We start from the raw sequence: 21102 nt of genomic DNA on the forward strand, positions 1-21102 counted from the left end.
TTTTACTCATATTCTATATTCTATATTTATCTGTTCTTTGCTAAGCTGTAACCTAGCTTAGCTTAGCACAAAGCCTATTAATGGGGGAAATTAGCTAGCACTTCTATTGAAAACTAATCAAATCCACATGCCAGTACTTCTCTTGCTAACTGGCAAACAATGAATTTTAGAAGGATAAGTGGCATAAAGTGGTGTAACCTACCTACTGGACAGCGACGGACTCATTTTTACTGCCCGTTTTTGAGTATTTATGCTAAACTAAGAAAATTAGCTAGCTAGCTGAAGATACAGATGAACTTTTCTACCTGTATGCACGAAACTAACTAATTTCGCTGACATTGGATTTGCTTTATATTTTTCTTATTATCACCAGAATATCATAGAAAGACCAGAACTACGTATAAGGAAACATACATGTTGGTGCCACAAAGACTATAGACAATAGAGATAATGTCACTCCATTCTTTATAAAACTAGAGATATCATTATTGTAGTATTGCAATAAATAAATATTGCGACATTTGATTCACAGCTTATTTCTTTGCTAGAACAAGTGGACAAGAATCACAAGTAAGTGTAGTTTTGTTTGTTCTATTATTTTCAAACTAATAATAGTAATAATGCACATTTGGTGCTTTAGTGAAATAGTTTGGGGGGTTTTCTGGGGGGTTTTGGCTTGCATCTCCTTACACTAAAGCTGCTGAAAAAAATGGGCTTGTTGAAATCTCAGGGGGTTTTAAGTTATCCACAGAAGGATACGGTAGCTAATCCATCACAGAGCTAAAACATATAGACATACATATAGAACATATATTTGTTCACAACATTAAAGTGTGTATACAGTTTTCAGATGAACTCTGACCTTGGGTGGAGCTTTCTTGAGTAGCACCAGCAGAGCTTGAAGGACCAGATTTGAGAAACGTGGACCGATGGGCACATAGTCCAGCAAACGCTCAATGTCATCCACCACAACACAGCTCAGCTGAGACTTATAAGCATCATCAAAGACCTGAAACAAAGAGAGGAAGAGTGAAGACAGAAAGGCATTAATGCATGAGAAACAACAAGAAAACCTACAATTTTAAATGTAAACATCTGATTATTTAATGAACTGGTGTAAAGTCAAAAAGACACTGCTGCATTTACCTTTTTGATTGCCTGGCACTTGGAGATCTCTGAGTGTCCAATCATCTTGTCTGGAGAGCAAATCTTAATGAAGGGGAACTGTGAGTCCTCTGCAATCTTAGCTGCCAGGGCTGTCTTTCCACTGTGGGGTGGGCCTGTTGGAATGCAAAGGGGAAGGTACAGTTTGCTACTGACGGATGGACATTTTTCTATTAATACTCCTCGCAGGGGTACTAGCTGGACGTGTTTCTGACTAATTACCCTCCAGTAAAACAGCAACAAGTGGTGTGCGATCACTGTTCTTGGTCTGCTGTACCAGCAGCTCTCCATCATCCAGAACATGAGTGACTGGGTCGCCCCATTTTATGATGCCATTCATGATGTAGCTGGAGTAGTCCTCCTGGTTGGTACCAAATGCCTTAGAAAATTTAAAGAAGAAGTATTAGGAACATTGTTTTGCCTTTTTCATATCACTGGATTGAACTGTATTCATAACATAAGCTCATGACATCATCTCTGAAAACAGCAGAGACATACTGGTTTGATGTCATTGTTGAGGGATCCCATGAAGTCATCTCTGGTGACCTGCAGCTTCTCTGCCCTTTCCATGTCCACCTCAACTGTAGAGGTAGCCTGGAGATGAAATCATCACATTTAAATTATGACAAATTAATGGGGCAATGTCAATTCAATCCCCTGTCACTACTAATCTGAAATATCTACAAAAAACAAAAGTCAGTAAGTTTCAGATGAGCATAAAATCGATTAAGGAAAGCAGAGGAGCTAGTGTACAGCTGTCGATTTACTGGTTGATCTATGCTCCTACCCTCATCTATGGCCTTGAGCTGTGGGTAGTAGACGAAAGAATGAGGTCACTGAAATTAACCTCCACTGAAGTGTGTCTGGGCTCTCCCTTAGAGACAGTAATATATATGCATTGGGTGATATAAACAATGCATTGATGCCCTAAAGCAGGGATGTCGAACTCCAGGCCTTGAGGGCCGGTGTCCTGGAGGTTTTAGATGTGTCCTTGATCCAACACAGCTGATTTAAATGGCTAAATTACCTCTTCAACATGTCTTGAAGTTCTCCAGAGGCCTGGTAATGCACTAATCATTTGATTCAGGTGTGTCGACCCAGGGTGATATCTAAAACCTGCAGGACACCGGCCCTCGAGGCCTGGAGTTCAACACCCCTGCCCTGAAGTGCATCAGTTGCTGTGGTTTGCAGTAAACTGCATTTCTTGAACAGAGATGCGCAGCAGCAAATCAGTAATTAAAATGAACTAATGAGAAAGAAAATCATAACTACCTAAATTGGCAGAAAGCATATTTGTGCCATCCACTAACTTGGAGGAGGCAGGGTTTATGACCTATACTGCTGCCAGGCACCAAAACTGACGTGACATCTTTGCTTCAGTTTTGGGGAGATGCTGTTGTCCATGGTTTTTACAGCCACTGATATTTAAATCTGATATCTGATCTGTGTTTTAGACGAAAACTATTCACGTGGATGGTGTTTCTGCTTCGTCATTACACTGACACAGCGCTATGTATGCTTTGTGTATTAGGAAGTGCCTTGTGACCTTGATGTGCCGGTTCATGGCGGTTGACTGCGCAGCCCTGACCAGACCCTCCAGCTCTGCACCGCTGTAGTTCTTAGTTTCTGCTGCCAGTTCCTTGACGTTGACGTCGGAAGCGAGAAGGTTGAAGCTTCGCATCTTGTTGGTGTGGATGTTTAGGATCTGGACGCGTCCCTTTTCATCAGGAAGACCTAGAGATTAGAATGAGGGTTAAAAAAAGGAGTAGGAAAGTTCATTAGCATACAGGCTTCTATTCAAAAACATTCGAGCTGAGCTTCCAACTAGCACTAGCCGTAGACAGTATAAAAGATGGATATAGCTTCTGGGTATTAAAATGGAAGCCAACATTCAAATCCCTTAAATGTGTATTATTTGCTCCCACCAGGGAGCAATGTCGGAGGTTACAAGAAGAACTGCAAGTCTTTGGGAGAACAACCTTCCTACTGAGTTCATGGTCTCAGTCACTCATACTGAATTAAAAATTAAGTCGGTTTTATAAGTCTTGGTCATACTCTTGTTACATCCAAGATGGCAACAGTAACAATACTCATTTCGTTGCTTGAGAAAGGGTCATCAAAAACTAGTGGGTGAAAGCACAGTAGCTACTGTCTCTGGGCACTAGCTTGCTTTATGTGCTAATATTAACTAGCTAACAGAAATGCTTTAGCTACTGATTAGAGACACTTTAATGAAGCTTATGCCCCAAACTTCATATTTTTTACGGAGCTGACTGAATTACATGGGTGCTACTGAGTACCACTTCACACTAAATCCATTGGTATCAAATTTTAGCAGCAGAGAGAGTTTGTATTTTGCATTAGACCCTGTGCACGAGAAAATGCTAACTTCCTGTTTTAAGACTGGATGTAGGGTTGTACATTTTCGGTAGCTTTATTTTGCAGTCAATCGCTACTGCGAAGGTGGACTCCAAAATACGAAAACGGAAAGATTACGTTAAGTTACAAAGAGCAGAGGGTGGGAACACTCACCATTGCTGTGTCATAAAAAAATCGAATGATCAATTTTGATGTTTGAAGAGCGTAGCTCGATTGTTTGTTTACATCAGCGGTCTCCAACCTTTTTTGCGCCACAGACCGGTTTATGCCCGACAATATTTTCACGGGCCGGCCTTTAAGGTGTCGCGGATAAATACAACAAAATAAAACTAGTACTGGTACCGAAAAAAAGAAGATTTATTCATAACACACATGAAAAGACCCAGGAAAACCAAGTTAACGATAAAAACGATAACAAAATAACGCTGAAAACCGATAAAAACCCTGAAAACCATACATTTCACACCTGAGCCTCAACTCTCGCGGCCTGGTACCAAACGACTCACGGACCGGTACCGGTCCGAGGCCCGGGGGTTGGGGACCGCTGGTTTACATCACTCAACACAAGCAGAACTGCATTACTGCATGCAGAAGACACATCGTCCACATTCAGGAGCACATCTCTGTATAGTGACAGTTCTTATGATTTAATCAGGCAAATGTCCAGCATTCAAACTACAGGTGAACAATAGTCAAAGCCATATGTTTCCCCGTTATATCGATATCAGTACACACCTACACAGCATGTCAACAAACTGGACATGCTAAAGGAAGGTAGAAGTTATCGTTTTTTGTTTGTTTTTTTACCATACCACACAGGTGTGTGTATATATATATATATATATATATATATATATATATATATATATATATATATATATATATATATATATATATATATATATATATATATGGTGCATTGAGGTGCAATTAAGCTTAAACTGTCATTATTATTTATAGAAAAACAAATATACTGTAGGTTTATTTCTCAAATAAATGTTTGGAACTGAAAACAGGTTTTGATCTTTGGTTTCATTCTGTAATAGACTTTTTTTTTTTAACGAAGGTTTGAACTTTGAAAGAGTTTAAACAAGAGAGAAAAGTGTGAAACTGTTCATGCATGTCTAAGAAAAGTGTATAAAGTGTGTAGTGATGGGTTTTAGTCTTAAAACATCTAAAATAATTGTAAAAAATAAAGCTGGCTACTTCGCAGATTTCACCTGTCGCTGGTTATTTTTAGAACATAACACCTGCGATAAACGAGGGAACTCTATATATAAAATACCAAGAAATTTCAATCCTTTCTCTCTTTTGCTCTGAGGCGCGAGGGAAAAATATCGACAAGTCGATGAACATCATCTATAGATATATCCGGTAAATGCTCAAGACATCTTGAGAAATGTAAATTGCCGCTTGATTCGTCCATTTGGTTGACTTTTTTTGGAAAACCCCACGGTAAACAAGCTGCGAATATCACACCGGAAACGGAGCGCCCTACAGGAGTTTCCCCACCGGAAGTAGCATATGCTAAGGCGCACATAGTCTATTGCTCAATAAAAAAAAAAGGAAAAAAATTAGCAGCAGAGTACATCTGAGTTAAAGGGAGAAAGAAAGGCAGACCATGTGACATCACTCCAGGGCAAGCTGAAAGCAGTCTCACGTGTGGTTACACTTTTCAAAACCGAGTGTGTAGTGCAAAATACGAAAGCTGACCATGGCAACACATCTAATCTGTGGAAACACTGAGTTCACCGAAGGACCTGCTGCTAACTGTAGTATGTCTGATGCTAACTAGATTTATAAAGAGGGGTGTAGTAGGATCAGGGCCATGAGCTATAGACAGGAGAAACAGGGACTACTTTTTCTGGATAAAGTTGTTCCATTTGGCATGCACACTGTGTTCTGTGGATTGTTCAGAGTAACAAAGACGCTGTTTTTTGGAAGAGGAACTGCGGTTGGATTTTCAAAATGTTATTCAATTAAATGGAAAAAAAAAAGATTATGTTAACGTGGCATGCCTCTACATACCATCAGGAGAAAGCCAGGACAGTACGTTTATTTAAAGAAGAAACATTTTTTCCAACACTGATTTTCCTGACACAATATGTACTTTGTACTGTGACGTCTTATAGGCCGAGTATAATAAAATGTGTTTGTGTCATTCAGAAGCTTAAAGGTGGTTGCCTTATTTTCCATTTACCTCAATGATTGGATAAGCCCGGGTTTACAGTAATACCACTACTGCAGCCTCAAAACCAGAAACTCTGAAATAATCCACGTGTAATCCAGTTTATATGCCAGAAAAATATCATCATGGTTCTGCTGTGGAAATGATGCTATTTGGATTTAGCTGACATTTTAATGGTTTGGATTAATGGTGCCCCACCTTATAGCAAGCCATTCAAACGAGCACACTGCATCACATTTTATTCCACGTGTGCCTGAGACTTGTACCCAAATGAGGATCAAGTATTTAGAGAGAAAATGCAATCTCACCGATTTCCATTTTCACCTCAAACCTGCCGGGTCTCATCAGGGCGTCATCTATCAAGTCAGGCCTGTTGGTCATACCTGGAGAGAAGGAGCGAAGGCAAGATAACTGTGAACCCAGAAGAATTCATGCTGTTAAAGATGCTACACTGCATTAACTAAATTTATTGTTTAATATGGATAAAATGGTTTTCCCAGCTTTCATGGAAATAAAAAAATGATTGTTGTTGACTCATATAGGCCTCTTATGTGTTCGAACGTAAGGGACTCCTGCTCTCCAACCATTACATATATTTTAAAGCTAACAATGGGTTCAGTCATTTCCTCTGATGCTACTTACCAATGACCAAGATGTTGTTAAGCTGCTCCACGCCGTCAATCTTGGACAGAAGCTGGTTGACAACAGTGTCGTGCACGCCTGTGCTGCTGGCGCCCGTTCCTCTCTGCTTGCAGATGGCGTCCAGCTCGTCAAAGATAATGATGTGAAGGCCACTGTTAGCGCCCAGCTGAAAGTCCGAATAACTTTGTAAGTTGTGTATTTATTTTTAGCTTAATACAAGTACAGAAAAAAACACCAAGTATTACTTACCCTCTTCTGCTCCTCTTCAGCCTCGGCGAACAGTTTGCGGATGTTAGCCTCAGACTCTCCCACGTACTTGTTCAGGATCTCTGGGCCGTTGACGACCTTCGGCTCGCGGGCGTTGAGCATCTTGCCAATCTGCCTGGCCATCAGCGTTTTGCCACATCCTGGTGGTCCAAACAGCATGATGCCCTTCACGTGCTTGCAGCCTGGAAGAAGGAAAGTTGACGGCATGATGAATGTTAAAGGGACAGAGGCAGAGAGGAAAAAGGAAAGAAGAAGAATCAGAAAGAAGAAAAGGCAGACGTAAAAAAAAAAAGAAAGAGATGGGGCAGGAAAGACAATGGGAATGACACTGAAGATGTCAGATGATGCCAGACATGCTATGAAGTTGTCCAATGTGTTCAGTGCCACAGGGAGGAGACTAGATTCATAAAATGGGCTGTAAAATCAATATAAATGCTTATTTTCTGTGTGTATCATGAATAAAATAAAGGGTATGGTACAGGTACTGTGGCTTTGTTCTTTCACTCTGTTATTGCAGTATATATTATTTTTTATTAGCATGGGGAATACACACAGTACATACAACATGCTGAGGTTTTCCCAGCAATGTTTGATCCATAACAAGTCACAAGCTGCTTATGTTGCATTTTTTAGGTCTTGCAAAAACAATAGAAACAGATACATTTTCTCATCATCAGCCCATTAAGGTATGGGGAACAGAGGTTAAGATGCAAGAAATACTCCAAGAAAGACAATCACTCTAGCTTAGTACAAATGAGAGAATGGTTCCTCACCCATCTGCTCCACAATGTCAGGGGGAAAGACTCGAGAGGCAAAGGCTCTGCGGAAAATGTCTGAGAATTCCTTGTCCAGACCACCAATTCCCATCTTTTCAAAGTTCCAGTCTGGGTTGATGATTGTCTGTCGTGCCTCCTTGGTCTTTGCCTTGCCTGTTAAAACATAAAGGGGAACGATTCTCAGATATAAGGAAAAGTCAGTGAGGAAAAAAAGCATTGAAGCTTTTCTTGTGGGCAGAGGTGCTGCATAGAAAATGCTTTTTTCCGAGAATGTGTTCTTGCTGCCATCTTGTGGAGCACTTGTATTTATACCGACATGAATTGTTAGTACAGCTTGAATTTGCCTGTGTTTGCAAAGCTTTTTTTTTGTTCATGCTTGCTATGAGCAAACTACAAGACAGAACGTACCGACTAGTGTGAGGGATGAATTCTCAGCTTTCTCAAAAATCACCTGGCTGTTGCCGACCATCAGACCGACGTCGATCTGTCAGAGATCAGAGTTAGGGTCAATACTTCTTATGTGAAAATTGGCACATTATAGGAAGCATAAGGATTCGCTTGTATTTTAGTCACATGCTAAATAATCATGGTTTCACAAACTAGAAGATGTTGCTTTTCAAATCAACTGCTGCCTCTAAATTTTGGTTGGGGTAGGGTTAATGTCCACTGTTTTTAAACAATTTTGCCTATGAAGCATGTGGCTTAACTGTCTGAGGTCTAAGTAGTCATCAGTGATGCTATCAGAACATATTATTTAAACTCTTTTTAAAAACTCCTGAGTTTTAGGGTTACAGTTGGACGTTAGGGCTGGGGCTGTTACTGATGCCAATGCAGACCTCACAAGTTTAAAAAGCTATATTTCAATTGGTATTAGGACATCTGCCAGGATAAAATCTTGATGTGTTGTATTTATTTACTTTTCAAATCTGTGGTGATTATTGACACAAATTGCCATCCATTACCCAGAGATCACTCTTCTTCCATTTATCTTTTACATTTTCTGATAATACATCCGTGCCTCTCCTCCCATTAAAACATTAGCTGGGAGAGATCTCCTGAATGTCAGTATTCTGTGATATCCGGTGGAGACAACATAAGAGCGTAAAAGCACAGATACAGACAGATAAATACAGCAATTACAGCACATAAAAGACATCATACAAACAATAAGTGGATTACGCTTCACATGAATCCAAACAGGAAGCCAAAGTCAAAGAAAAAAAGTCCTTATTCTTTGTTATGTTGAGTTACATGCTTGATAAAGGTCTAACCCAGGGGTCTGCAAGTGTATTTTATTTATGTTAGTTCTTTTTAACTTGTAGTTCTAAATTGGGAGATTATTGTGATTTTGAAACATAAAAATAAAATTATATTCTATTATTTTTTCATTGCTCAAAATAAGCGTCACACTCGCGGAAGCCGTTCAGGAGCAGAAGTCTTATTGTAAACATATCACGGCAGACCTGACGATGTTTGCATGAACACGCTTTTCAGCATCTCTATATTGACCACTTTTCACACACGGTTGCTGTAGGCATACAGCCGGCTGTAGCTTTGCAGCTCACAGCCCAACACACACCAACGCAACAGCAGAGAGAGCACAGACGTTAAAGCGGCGAGGCGTGATTGCGGGTGCCGCTCAGGTGCGTCCCACTCCCCTGCAGAGGCGCTGCAGACCACGCCCCGCTACACACATTAACCTGGTAAAATACATATTTAGGCAGAATGTTGCAAATATCTATTTTTAATTTTTTATCAGCATAGTGCTTTTTTCAAAATATTTTTAAAAGTCGGGTCAAGGCTCCAAAAGCACAAAGGTGATATAACAGTTTTTGTTTGCTGGATCATTTTAGTTCAGCATCTTTCCTTTTGTTATATTTCTTTAAGAGTTCAAAATGTGTTCATTACATAAATAAAATTTTCTCTGTAGCACTTCATGGATTTCATAAGCAACACACCTTAGTTGTTCACACAAAGCATAAAGGTGAAAAACAATACACAGTGTTATCTTCATTTTACATGTCAGAAAGTATTTGCGGCTCCCAGTGTTTTCTTTTTCGGCTCTTTGGGTGTTAAAGGTTGCTGACCCCTGGTCTAACCATAAGGTAAATTCATGTACCTGCTTTGTGTACCAGCGCAAGCGTTAGCTAACAGGCTTAGCTTAGCGACCATAGCCTATCAGTAACATAGGACAGCGTTAACAGTTCAGATCATAGGGAACTTTATTAGTTTCATTTTTGAACTTGCTAGGAATTCTGTGGTTGTTGTACAGGTTCCCACAAACCTGCCCCAGTGATTACATATAGTTTTACCTTCGGGCACTATCAAAACAACTTTGTTCTAGAATTGCTTTTGTTTTTAAAAGATGTACTTTCCAAAAACACATGTAGTAAATGTGCTAAAGGTAGAAGCCATACAGCAGCTCTCTTGTGTCTTCAGCAACTTCTTGCTTGCACTGGTGCATTTTTTCAGAGTCACTGTGGTAACATTTATTACAATATATCTTCATATCTAATGGTTTCCTGTCAGAGTCAGATCTTTAGCTTTGACTCTCCAGCACCTGTAGCTACACTTTATCTCAAACACATGGAGACGTGATATAGAATCAGCTGGATTCATGCATGTTTTACTTTGCCTCCCTCCCTTTATTCCCAACCAGTCATGACAGATGGCTGCTGCTCTTTGACCCTGGTTCTGCTGAAGGTTTCTTCCAGTTAAAATCGAGTTTTTCCTTTCCACTTTAACCAAGTGCTTGCTCAAAGGGGGTCGTCTGATTGTTAGGGTTGCTTCTGTATTACTGTAGGGTCTTTACCTTGTGGTAAAAAACCCACCTTGACATAACAGCTGTTATGATTTGGTAATATATAAATAAAACTGGATTGAATATAAACGTCATGTATATTCACTCAGAGTCTTATGACATCAAAAAAGATCCCATTACAAAAACCCTGTTGGTGACAAAGGTCGGGAATGACCATGTCTCATTTTTTTCCTTTTTTTTGCATTTCCAAATAACAACAGTGGAAGCTCATTTTCCTCCTCAGTCACCTGGTCTATGAGCAGAGCTACTATGGCAGCTGTAAGTTCCAATTTGGGAATAATCACAGGTTTGAGTTTATTAATTGCTTAACTCTTCAAGGATCTTTGTGTCCCATCCAAGCCTCATTCATGTTAGTTTTTGTGGGATTAGCTTTAATGTGGATGACAATGAATAATAAATGGAGCTCACATCAAAAGTGAACTCTCCTGGCGAGAGTTTTGTCTCTTAAATTGAATTTAAATTGAAACAGGTTTGTTTCAGTATATCATTGTATGGCTGGAGATCTTTCAACAGGTCTGGCATCCCCAAGTCCAGATACTTGTTCTTCTTTATTATCGTCTCTTTAGGTACTGAAAGGTTAATGGTTCTGCTTTTACTGAGCAAGGTGTTTAACTTGAAATCATTGTTACAACACAGTGTTAATCGTGTGCAAGTTTCAGTTCCTCCCCTTCATCCACTACTTATTTATGAAGATGCCCAGTTAAAAATGATTTAATGCTTTTCTATTTATTCAATCCACACTGTCTTGTGCACATTACAGGGAAAAGGTCTGCACACTATAAACAGGACAGGATATGACACCAGAGCTGCAGCATCTTCTACTTTTCTAACACACAGTTGTGATCGCCACAAGAATCTGAGAAGAATCTGGGTGAGTTGTATGGCTTTGCAATATACTTCAGTCGCTATCTTGGGGCAATAGGTGCAGCTGTGGGGCAGTAGGTGCAGTGGGTCAGAGTGTTGTTGGGGAAGAAAGTCGACCCAATATTGCCCCAGTGTGTCACGAGTGTGAACAGGTGAATGTGACTTGTAGTTTAAGACATTTTCAAACCAAAAAGTCTAGAAAAAAAAGTAAAAGAATTTAAATGCACTACATTTAATTCAATAACTGCTGTTCTGCAGAAACACTTTAATTTTAAAGCTTTGTTTAGCGCTTTGTTTTCTCTCAGTGAGATCCTCTTTCATTTCATGGAGGGTTTGGAATATCATGCAAATCTTTATGTCCCTAAATAGCCACTCCTGCTGTTACAGTTTCCAGCTCAAGTTGTTACTTCTTAGCTTTTAGAACAGCTTTTTCAGAACGTTTTGGTGTAAGCCTGGCAGCTTGTGACAGTTATTCAACCTTTGACTTGTTTTGCAGTAGTAATGCAAGACCAGGAAGATTGTGATGGCCTCAGTGAACACAGTGAATCATCACTCTTTATATGTGAAATACAGCTTTGAGGTGTAACATTCTCTCTAATGTGTTTACAAAGGAAACTCAACAATTCATTTAGACACCTTATCCATAAATTCTCGCAGCGCTGTCACTGCGGGGTTTGACTACAGCTTGACGAGATGAAGTCCCCCATCTTTCTTGGAAATAAAGTTAAAAGGGATTTTTTTTGCATAATTTGCAAACAACACAGATTTTTGATTAAAACAACAAACTTTGCACTTCTTCATGCTTTCAGTCTCTGCACAATTCAGTTTGTCTATTCTATTTGTCTAACTATATTTGTGCACACTGTATTAAGATAAAAGTATGTAAAAAAATCATCATTCCAAAAACATAACCTCCTTTGTGGAGGAGGAGGTAATATTATGAGTAGGGCTTCATTTCTCAAATGCAAATCAATTTCAAGCTACTTCCCTGGAGTTTAATTATGAAAGCGTAATGCGTTAGTCCAGCACAAACAACAAAGTCCCGCAGGTGCCAGGACTGACTCACATCCAGACTCCCGTCCCCACTAAACGAGCCCTAACCGCAGGCACTTCCAGTAACAACCAGGCTGTTACTGCTCAGTTCCTGTTTTTTACCAATGAGCGATTTCCAAGCTGTATAACTCAGAGCCTCTACATCAAAACCCTGATTTACTTTACTTTCCCTGGGATAATTTGGCTGATCTTGTTATTGTGACTCAGTACCTTTTGCGGTTTCTTTCCAGACGCTGGTTCTCCTTTGAGGATGCTGGCATCCATGGCCTCAATATCCTTTACCACCAAGCCAAACAGCTTGTCACAGAAACTAAACACTAGCTGAAAGACAGGAAAGCAGATGATGGTACATCAAAAGTCAAATGTTATGCCTCTGAATATCGATGTGTGTGTGAGTCTGACACTTTGAGGCATGGAAATAAAAACCTGCTGGGTGACAGAGAAGGCCTGGTTGTTGAACTGCTGGATGAACTCGGCGGCCATCTTGTCTGAGTCGTAGGGAGAGGAGTCAGTACTCTTCTTCTGCAGGAAGTCGATTTCGATTGTCATGGCGCCAATGCACTGCTTGGACTTGTCAAAATTGTAGTTGGCCACTGATTGGACAAACAAGGCTACAATTACTATCATATTTAGGTTAATGAGTCAAAATCTGCTTTGGATTTTTATAACAAACCCTAAAAAACAATGAATCTAAAAGTAAAAGCTGTAGATGTATGTAACACATGAGGATATAAATGAACAACTAATAATAAACCATTACAGAAGAGATTCTAATGGATTTTTTAAATAGGAACAATTTGCAGTATTTGACATTATTAATAGTTTGCAAAGCCCCATCCTAAAGGTAAACTGTCCAATTTTAACTGTAGCAATTAAGCTACATGCTTAGGCATTAAAGCCCAAGTGGCCTGCACAAGAAATTAAAGCAAAGATTTAAAAATGTATTCGTCTTATACTTCTCAAATATGGGAAAAAAGCACAAGAAGTTAATGAAAGTTTTTCATTTATTTTTTCAACACGTGTCACAGTTCTTAACTGTTTATCTTTAACAAGCTAACAGGCCAATGCTACTATATAACTGCCTCAGTGATTTCTAGAACTACATAATAATAATAATAAATGCAAGAATATCTGTAACAATCTAATAGGACAACTGCTATTATGCTAACATTATTAGCTCTGGGAGCTCAAGGAGCTTTTAAAAAAAGGACGTTTAACATCACATGCTTCTAATTTCAGCATAAAATACATCTTAAGGAACTGCAGTGCAGACACCACCCTGTCCTGCACTTTATTGTGTGCCTGAGATTACTTACATTACCCGAGAAAAGTCTGCAAAACCAACGTAGTTCATTTGAAAATGCAATATGTAATCTTCGTGCCTAACATATTATATTTGAATAAAATGGAGTTTTACATTAATGACTCGCTGTCTTGAAAAGTCAGTATTTATCACAGAAAGTAAACTGTCTTAATTTACGAGTGCATCTATATGCAGCAGCTGAAAGCTTGAAAACAGTAACTACAGAGGTTTTGAGTTGGTATTCTTAAACATCAAAATCAGCAATCAGAGAAGCGCATTTCATACCTTCCACCTCCTGACCTATGGAGAGACCAGCCCATTTCCTCTACAGGAGAGAAAAAACCAAGAAGAAAAGCCTGAGCATGTGGCTAACACGTACTTAACAAGTCTGTGAGTTTTTGCATATGTGTACCTGTGGCAGGCTGAAGGCGATGCTTCCTGCAGCCACAGTGTGGTGGGTCTTGACTGTAAACACAAACTTGTGGTTGGGTGTGGTCTTCACACTCACATGTCTGTGGAGAGAGATTGGATTACAATTTTTATCTTACATTACATGTTTATAGTTATAGCTATAGTTTATAGTTATTGCTCAAGTTGAAGCTGAAGGTGTCTTTAAGGTTATTTAGATTTTTTGAGATAGCAACTCTGAGATAGCAAAAGAATGGAGCCCATGGCCTCCAAGCCTGGAGGATCCCAGCTCTGCCACCTCACATGAACTTGTTAACAGTCAGACATTAAACGGTGCTGTTAGGACTGTGGGCTGGTTGGAGCTTCTCTTTCTCTTGCAGCAGGTAGAACTGTGGGCAGAGCTGTATTTCCAGTGCTTGCTCCCGCACTCCTGTTTGTCATTCTCCTTTATCCCTACCGGATATTTAAGTAGTGGCTGTGGCAGCAGTTCTCTACAAGATCATTGTCTCCATTACAGGGATAACTTGGCCAACCTCAGTGTGACTTAATCCTTTTTATTCCCAGTTGATCTTCTTAATGGTTCTTGGACTTCTCACCTTCAAGTGAATTCTTTCTTCACCTGCCCTCTGGAAAAACTGAGGCACTGCAGGATATCTACTTACCTTGGAATCCTTTGGATCATACCTGTCTGCCCACTCTCCACCGCATTCCTTCAAACCTCAGCCTGTTCACCTTCAGTCAACCCTCTCCTGTGCCCTTGGTGCTCACTTATACAAGCAAGCCTCTATTACGATGACTATTGGCTGACACATTGCATCCCTTTACTCCGTCTATCACTAAGAGCAATCTGCCCTCTCAGTCTAAACCAGCCAAGCGCTTTTCTCTTGTGCATTGTAAATAAATAAAGGTTGCAGATGCTGAAATATGCAATTATTGTACAGTGGGATGCAAAAGTTTGGGCAACCTTGTTAATAGTCATTATTTTCCTGTATAAATCGTTGGTTGTTACAATAAAAAATGTCAGTTAAATATATCATATAGGAGACACACACAGTGATATTTGAGAAGTGAAATGAAGTTCATTGGATTTACAGAAAGTGTGCAATAATTGTTTAAACAAAATCAGGCAGCTGCATAAATTTGGGCACTGTTGTCATTTTATTGATTCCAAACCCTGATTATTGGAACTCAAATTGGCTTGGTAACCTCAGTGTGTCATGGTCCTGGGCCATGTGGGCCCAGTATTCTCAGTTTTTGTGTGTTTTGTATTTTATTCCCTAGTTATGCCTTGGTTCCTAGGATTATTTAGTTAAAATGTTCCTTATTTGGTTACCTCCTGTGTGCCCCTGTGTATCTGTGAGCCCTCGTCTCTCCTTGTGTTTTATTCTGTTTTCCCCAGCCTGTTATGTCTGTGTTTTCCCCGCGCTCTCTCTCCTCCTGTCTGAACCTCTGTACTTCCTGTTTTACTTTGCCCGTTTCCCGTCAGTGTTGCGTTCACTCCTGCCGTGTCTTGTTATGACTATCAGTGTCACCTGTGTTCCCCGTGTGCTCCAACTTCCCTCGTTAACCCTCTGTGTATTTATGTCTGCGTCTCCCTCAGTTCTGTGTCGCGTTCTCCCTCATGGCCGTGTGTGTTCCTCAGCGAGCTTTGTATTTAGTTTCCCAGTTTAGTTTTGTATTTCCTACGTTCTGCCTCTCCAGCATTAAAGCTGTGATTTTTGAGTTCATCCCCGAGTCTGTGAGTTTTGCAATTTGGGTCCTCCTCCTGCCACACAGCGATCCATGACACAGTGACCCCTGACCTACATATACAGGTGAACAGAGTCAGTTGTAAGTTTCCCTCCTCTTTTAATTTTCTCTGAAGAGTAGCAACATGGGGGTCTCAAAACAACTCTCAAATGACCTGAAGACAAAGATTATTCACCATCATGGTTTAGGGGAAGGATATAGAAAGCCGTCTGTTTCCACAGTTAGGAACATATTGAGGAAAATGGGAGACCACAGGCTCAGTTCAAGTTAAGGCTGGAAGTGGCAGACCAAGAAAAATCTCGGATAGACAGAAGCGACGGTGAGAACAGTCAGAATCAACCCACAGACCAGCACCAAAGACCTACAACATCATCTTGCAGCAGATGGAGTCGCTGTGCATCGTTCAACCATTCGGCGCACTTTACACAAGGAGATGCTGTACGTGAGAGTGATGCAGAGGAAGCCTTTTCTCTGCCCACAGCACAAACAGGGCTGCTTGAGGTTTGCTAAAGCACATTTGGACAAACCAGCTTCATTCTGGAATAAGGTGCTGTGGGCTGATGAAATGAAAAGTTATTTGGGCATAACAAGGGGTGTTATGCATGGAGGAAAAAGAAAAACACCTGCTACCTACAGTAAAATATGGTGCTGGTTCCATCATGCTGTGGGGCTGCGTGGCCAGTGCAGGGACTGGGAATCTTGTCAAAGTTGAGGGACACATGGATTCCACTCAGTATCAGCAGATTCTGGAGACCAATGTCCAGGAATCAGTGACAAAGCTGAAGCTGCGCCGGGGCTGGATCTTTCAACAAGACAATGACCTGAAACACTGCTGAAAATCCACTAAGGCATTCATGCAGAGGAACAAGTACAACGTTCTGGAACGGCCATCTCAGCCCAGACCTGAATATTATTGAACATCTGTTGTGTGAGTTAAAGAGTGCTGTCCATGCTCATAAGCCATCAAACCTGAATGAACTAGAGATGTTTTGTAAAGAGGAAAGGTCCAAAATACCTTCAACCACAATCCAGACTCTCATTGGAACCTACAGGAAGCGTTTAGAGGCTGGAATTTCTGCAAAAGGCGGATCTACTAAATATTGATTTCATTTCTTTTTATGTGGTGCCCAAATTTATGCACCTGCCCGATTTTGTTTAAACAATTATTGCACACTTTCTGTAAATCCAATAAACTTCATTTCACTTCTTAAATATCACTGTGTGTGTCTCCTATATCATATATTTTATATTAGGGCGATCCTGGCTCAAGAGTTGGCAGTTCGCCTTGTAATCGGAAGGTTGCCGGTTCGAGTCCCGGCTTGGACAGTCTCGGTCGTTGTGTCCTTTGGCAAGACTCTTCACCCGTTGCCTACTGGTGGTGGTCAGAGGGCAGCCTCGCCTCTGTCAGTGCTCCCCAGGGTGGCTGTGGCTACAATGTAGCTTGCCATCACCAGTGTGTGTGTAAATGGGTGGACGACTGGATATGTAAAGCGCTATATAAATACAGGCCATGTACCATATTTAACTGACATTTTATTGTAACAACCAACGATTTATACAGGAAAATAATGACTATGAACAAGGCTGCCCAAACTTTTGCATCCCACTATATATGTCAAAAAGCATAGTATGATTCACTGGTATCTAGCTTATCTGTATGTGGTTTGTGATTTTTTTTTCTTTAATTTTCTTTTTTTTAATTTATTGCTTCTGCTGAACTGATCTGCTGTCTCTCACTTTAAAATGCCAAATGCAGCAAGAATCACATGACAGGCGAAGGGTTGAAATGCTTATCAAGAAGTGCAAAATGATGCAAACACACACAAAAAATGAATATAAGGAGGACTGTGAAGAATGCCTCAATGCCACCCAACAAGACTGAGGTGAGTGTGACAATAAGAGACAAAATTACGCACGAAACAACGCAGCTGTATCTGCTGTGTTTGACACTCGACATTCCCACTGTTGTGGATTTCACTGGCAATAATTACAGACCCCAAAATACAAAGAAAACCTCCCCTAGTTTCATTACGTGGTCAACAGTCATTGACAGAGAAGAACTTGGACCATAAATCAAGGAGCATCACCAGCTCCAGCGCCCTGGCCTTTACCTTCCATGTTCTCACACTTTTAGGTATCTCTTGATAGAGCAGCCTTATTGGTTCACCACACACAACCAACAAATGGGAAGAGTCTTTCATGTACTACAGATTCTTCATTGTTTTACTTATGAAGCCCTGCGACAGACTGGCGACCTGTCCAGGGTGTAGCCTGCCTCTCGCCCTAAGACAACTGGGATAGGCTCCGGCCCCCAGCGACCCTGAAAAAGGATAGGGGGAAGCGAATGGATGGATGGATGGACTGCGGATCACATCAGATGTTAGCCTTTTTAAAAGCAACACAATGAACCGTGTATTAGATGTGTAGATTTTAACCTTCTGAGTTCTGAGTCATCACAGGGTTGGAATCCACACCTATGATAACCTCAGAAGCTCCAGGATAGCCCCAAAGTGAAGACCTGTACAGGATGTGACCCACCTCTTGCCCCATGGCAGACAACAGAATCTTCAGTTTGACCTGAGTGCAGATTTTCATCAGATTCCTGCAGCTTTACTTATCATTGTTCCATAATAAAGTGAAATGATAATCATCCGCTGCAAGTCACTCCATCAGATCACCGACTGTCGTCTCCAGGATGAATAATGGGTGATAAAGTGGGCGGTCAGGTGGGTATTTGGAAAACTGATTGGAGAGATGCCCGGGTGTGTGCTCAGATTGATAAATGCGACGGTGATTAGGTAATAGGAAGTACTCACTGTCCTGACTGCAGATCCTTCTCACTCACCACGGCACAGTTAGTCAGCGACAGCTCGTCTGTCGGGCATCGTGCCGCTTGCATGGTCTGCAGAGAGAAAGATAGCAGAGGAAGGACAGAGATGCAAAGAACCATAATTGTTTGAGAGATACTGGGAATGACCACACACATTTTATTCCAGTACACTTTTTTATATTCTTTTAACTTGGGATTGTTATAAGAATTTCCTCCTAGCGGGCACTGAGCCTGTGAAATGTCATGTAAGGAGGAAAAATAAACACAATGTATTATAAACTGAATTTTTGAAATATAGGACACTGCCGTGATATTTTTCTATTCAGTTGTAACATTACTGACATGATAGCTCAAGTAGATGCATTCCACCTGTTAGAAACAAGGTGGTCCAACCTGAGATACCCACTATTAGATACACAAACTTTATTTGTCACGTACACAATCATACAGAGTACAACATGTAGTGAAATGCTTGTGTCCAAGATGAAGACCTAGCTGCGCCATTCCAGGGCTTGGTTTTTTTAGCATGGGGGATCTAGCCAGGACCCTTACTGGATACCAGGTGGGAATTGAACATGCGATTACCACTCCAAAAGGTGTGTAGTCTTACCACTACACTATCCAGCTGCTGAGACACCGTGCTAATACCAGGTCGGACACCCCCTTTGCCTTCAGAATCACCTTAATTCTTCATGGCACAAATTCAAACATCCCTCAGAGATTTCGGTGCAACATTCTCAGATGATTTGAGCTTTTTGACGTGGGACATTATCCTGCTGGAAGACGATGGGTCCACTCTTTTCATAAATTGGTGGACGTGGTCAGCAACAATACTCGGGTGGACTGTAGTGTTTAACTGATGCTTATTTGGTCCTAAGGGGCCCAAAGCCCCCACATCATTACAGCCTGAACTGTTGGTGCAAACCAGGATGGATGGATCCTTGTATTCACATGTTTACATGTTTCTGAATTCCCCATCTGAACATAACAGCAGGAATCGAGACTCATCAGATCATTTTCTATTGTCCAGTTGTGAGCCTGTGTGAACTGCAGCTTTATTTTCATCTTCTTGGCTGACGGGAGTGAGGAGGAGACAGAGTATAGGGAACTGTTGGACCACACTGTGCAGTGGGGTGGTACCTCCTCCAAAATGTGGCAGAGACAAAGGAAATGGTGATAACTTTTAGGACAAAGTGAACACATTTCCATTCTGGGAGAAGACGTAGCATTAATGGAGAGCTACAGATACATGAGCATTCACCTCAACAAATGACCATCTTCGTAGGAAGAGATAGCTGGTGTTGTCTTAAGTTGCAATGCATCTGACTTCTCACATTTCACCACAGACATCATTTAAATGTCACAGCTTACCTGAGTGTTGTTGCTGACCATGTCAATTTCTTTCTGACTTCAGTATACCCATTTTCTGATGGATGCTTCCAGCTGGACAACACACCTTCCCACAAAGCTCCAATCATCTCAAACTAGTTCTCACTCAAACAGTGAATTCGAGCCTCTACAGTTATGAAATCCCAATATTCTGTAGAACACCTTCAGGATGTGGAAGAATGAGAAATTTTGATTTGCAACCAACAAATGAGCACACGCTTTTCTTTTTGTCTCATTTTTCTTCACAATATTCATGACAGCCAGTCTCATCATCGTCTAAGGGTGTCCTGCTGCTTTACATTCAGTCCATGTCAAATCTCAACCAACCTTCCAACTCAAGAGAGGAATTTTCTGAGTATGAATCCCTTCTTTCAGTTCATCCACTTTTCCACTGACACAGCAGCGAACACACTGACACACTCTCATTTGAACACAAATTGAAATCCTTTGCAGAACAACCACGTCTGCCACACTGAACAAAAGTAGGCAGATAGAGAAATTCCATTGCACATTGCTGCAGCATGACCACATGAAGTGGTAGCCATGGTTACTGCATTAAGTGACGACGGAGAGTGATAAATGAGTTTTGCTTTTCTGTAGGGGTGGGTTTTAATAATCGATTCATCGATTAAAATCGATTCTGGCTTGGATAACGTGATATCGTTTCATTAAATCCTGAATCGATTTTTTTATATATAAATGTATTTTGCCCAAAATTCCAGAATCTCAGGTGAAACGTCACAAAATTTTGACAACCACCAAACATTTAAAACAGTAAATGAGAGCAGGAGCACGGCTTCTGCACAAAGACGTAAACACAAAGCGCGGACCCGCCGATGGATCAGAATCAGTGAGATGTCGCCTTTCTCACCCGACGGCACGGACACGGTCGGGGCTGAAAGCCGACAGGTCGCTGATTCTGATGTTTCGGCGGGTCCGCGCTTTGTGTTTACGCCCTTCTGAACAAATTTAAACTTTTTAAAATTATACAAAATGCAAAACGCTGTGTCTGTAATAAAACTGCTGTAACTTCAGAGGTGATGTTCATATGTTGATTAATGGTTTTCTTTCGTTTTTGATCTACTGCAGAATATTTTTTATAAAATCCCAGAACAGGAAAATCACCTTCATGTTTTTCTGTGTTTTATCTTCAGCTACTTTGAAACAAAAGCATCTGCTGTGATGCTCACACCTTTGATAAAGTCTGGAAAGTGTCAGCTTCCTTTTTATAGATACAAAAATATGTAAATGTACTGATCTGAATTATAA

At 40.7% G+C, this 21102-nt stretch overlaps 1 protein-coding gene across 3 annotated transcripts in view; it reads right to left on the reverse strand.

Annotated features, from left to right (window-relative positions):
• LOC146575418 (vesicle-fusing ATPase) overlaps positions 1 to 21102 on the reverse strand; it is a 72916-nt gene that overhangs the window by 12176 nt on the left and 39638 nt on the right. For all 3 annotated transcript variants that reach the window (XM_085270130.1, XM_085270127.1, XM_085270129.1), the window contains 15 exons: positions 18431 to 18516; positions 13870 to 13969; positions 13743 to 13782; positions 12581 to 12747; positions 12365 to 12475; positions 7825 to 7900; positions 7414 to 7569; positions 6623 to 6822; positions 6374 to 6539; positions 6040 to 6114; positions 2711 to 2898; positions 1663 to 1758; positions 1387 to 1543; positions 1147 to 1280; positions 863 to 1009 (listed from right to left, as the gene is read on the reverse strand). In XM_085270130.1, coding sequence (XP_085126256.1) covers positions 863 to 1009; positions 1147 to 1280; positions 1387 to 1543; positions 1663 to 1758; positions 2711 to 2898; positions 6040 to 6114; positions 6374 to 6539; positions 6623 to 6822; positions 7414 to 7569; positions 7825 to 7900; positions 12365 to 12475; positions 12581 to 12747; positions 13743 to 13782; positions 13870 to 13969; positions 18431 to 18516 — 1899 coding nt within the window. The remainder of the gene's footprint in view (positions 1 to 862; positions 1010 to 1146; positions 1281 to 1386; positions 1544 to 1662; positions 1759 to 2710; positions 2899 to 6039; positions 6115 to 6373; positions 6540 to 6622; positions 6823 to 7413; positions 7570 to 7824; positions 7901 to 12364; positions 12476 to 12580; positions 12748 to 13742; positions 13783 to 13869; positions 13970 to 18430; positions 18517 to 21102) is intronic.

This window comes from Mchenga conophoros, linkage group LG4 (assembly GCF_057382185.1).
Source record: "Mchenga conophoros isolate Kocher_MC1m ecotype Shallow Benthic linkage group LG4, M_conophoros_male_GT1.1, whole genome shotgun sequence".
In the NCBI taxonomy this organism is placed as follows: domain Eukaryota; kingdom Metazoa; phylum Chordata; class Actinopteri; order Cichliformes; family Cichlidae; genus Mchenga; species Mchenga conophoros.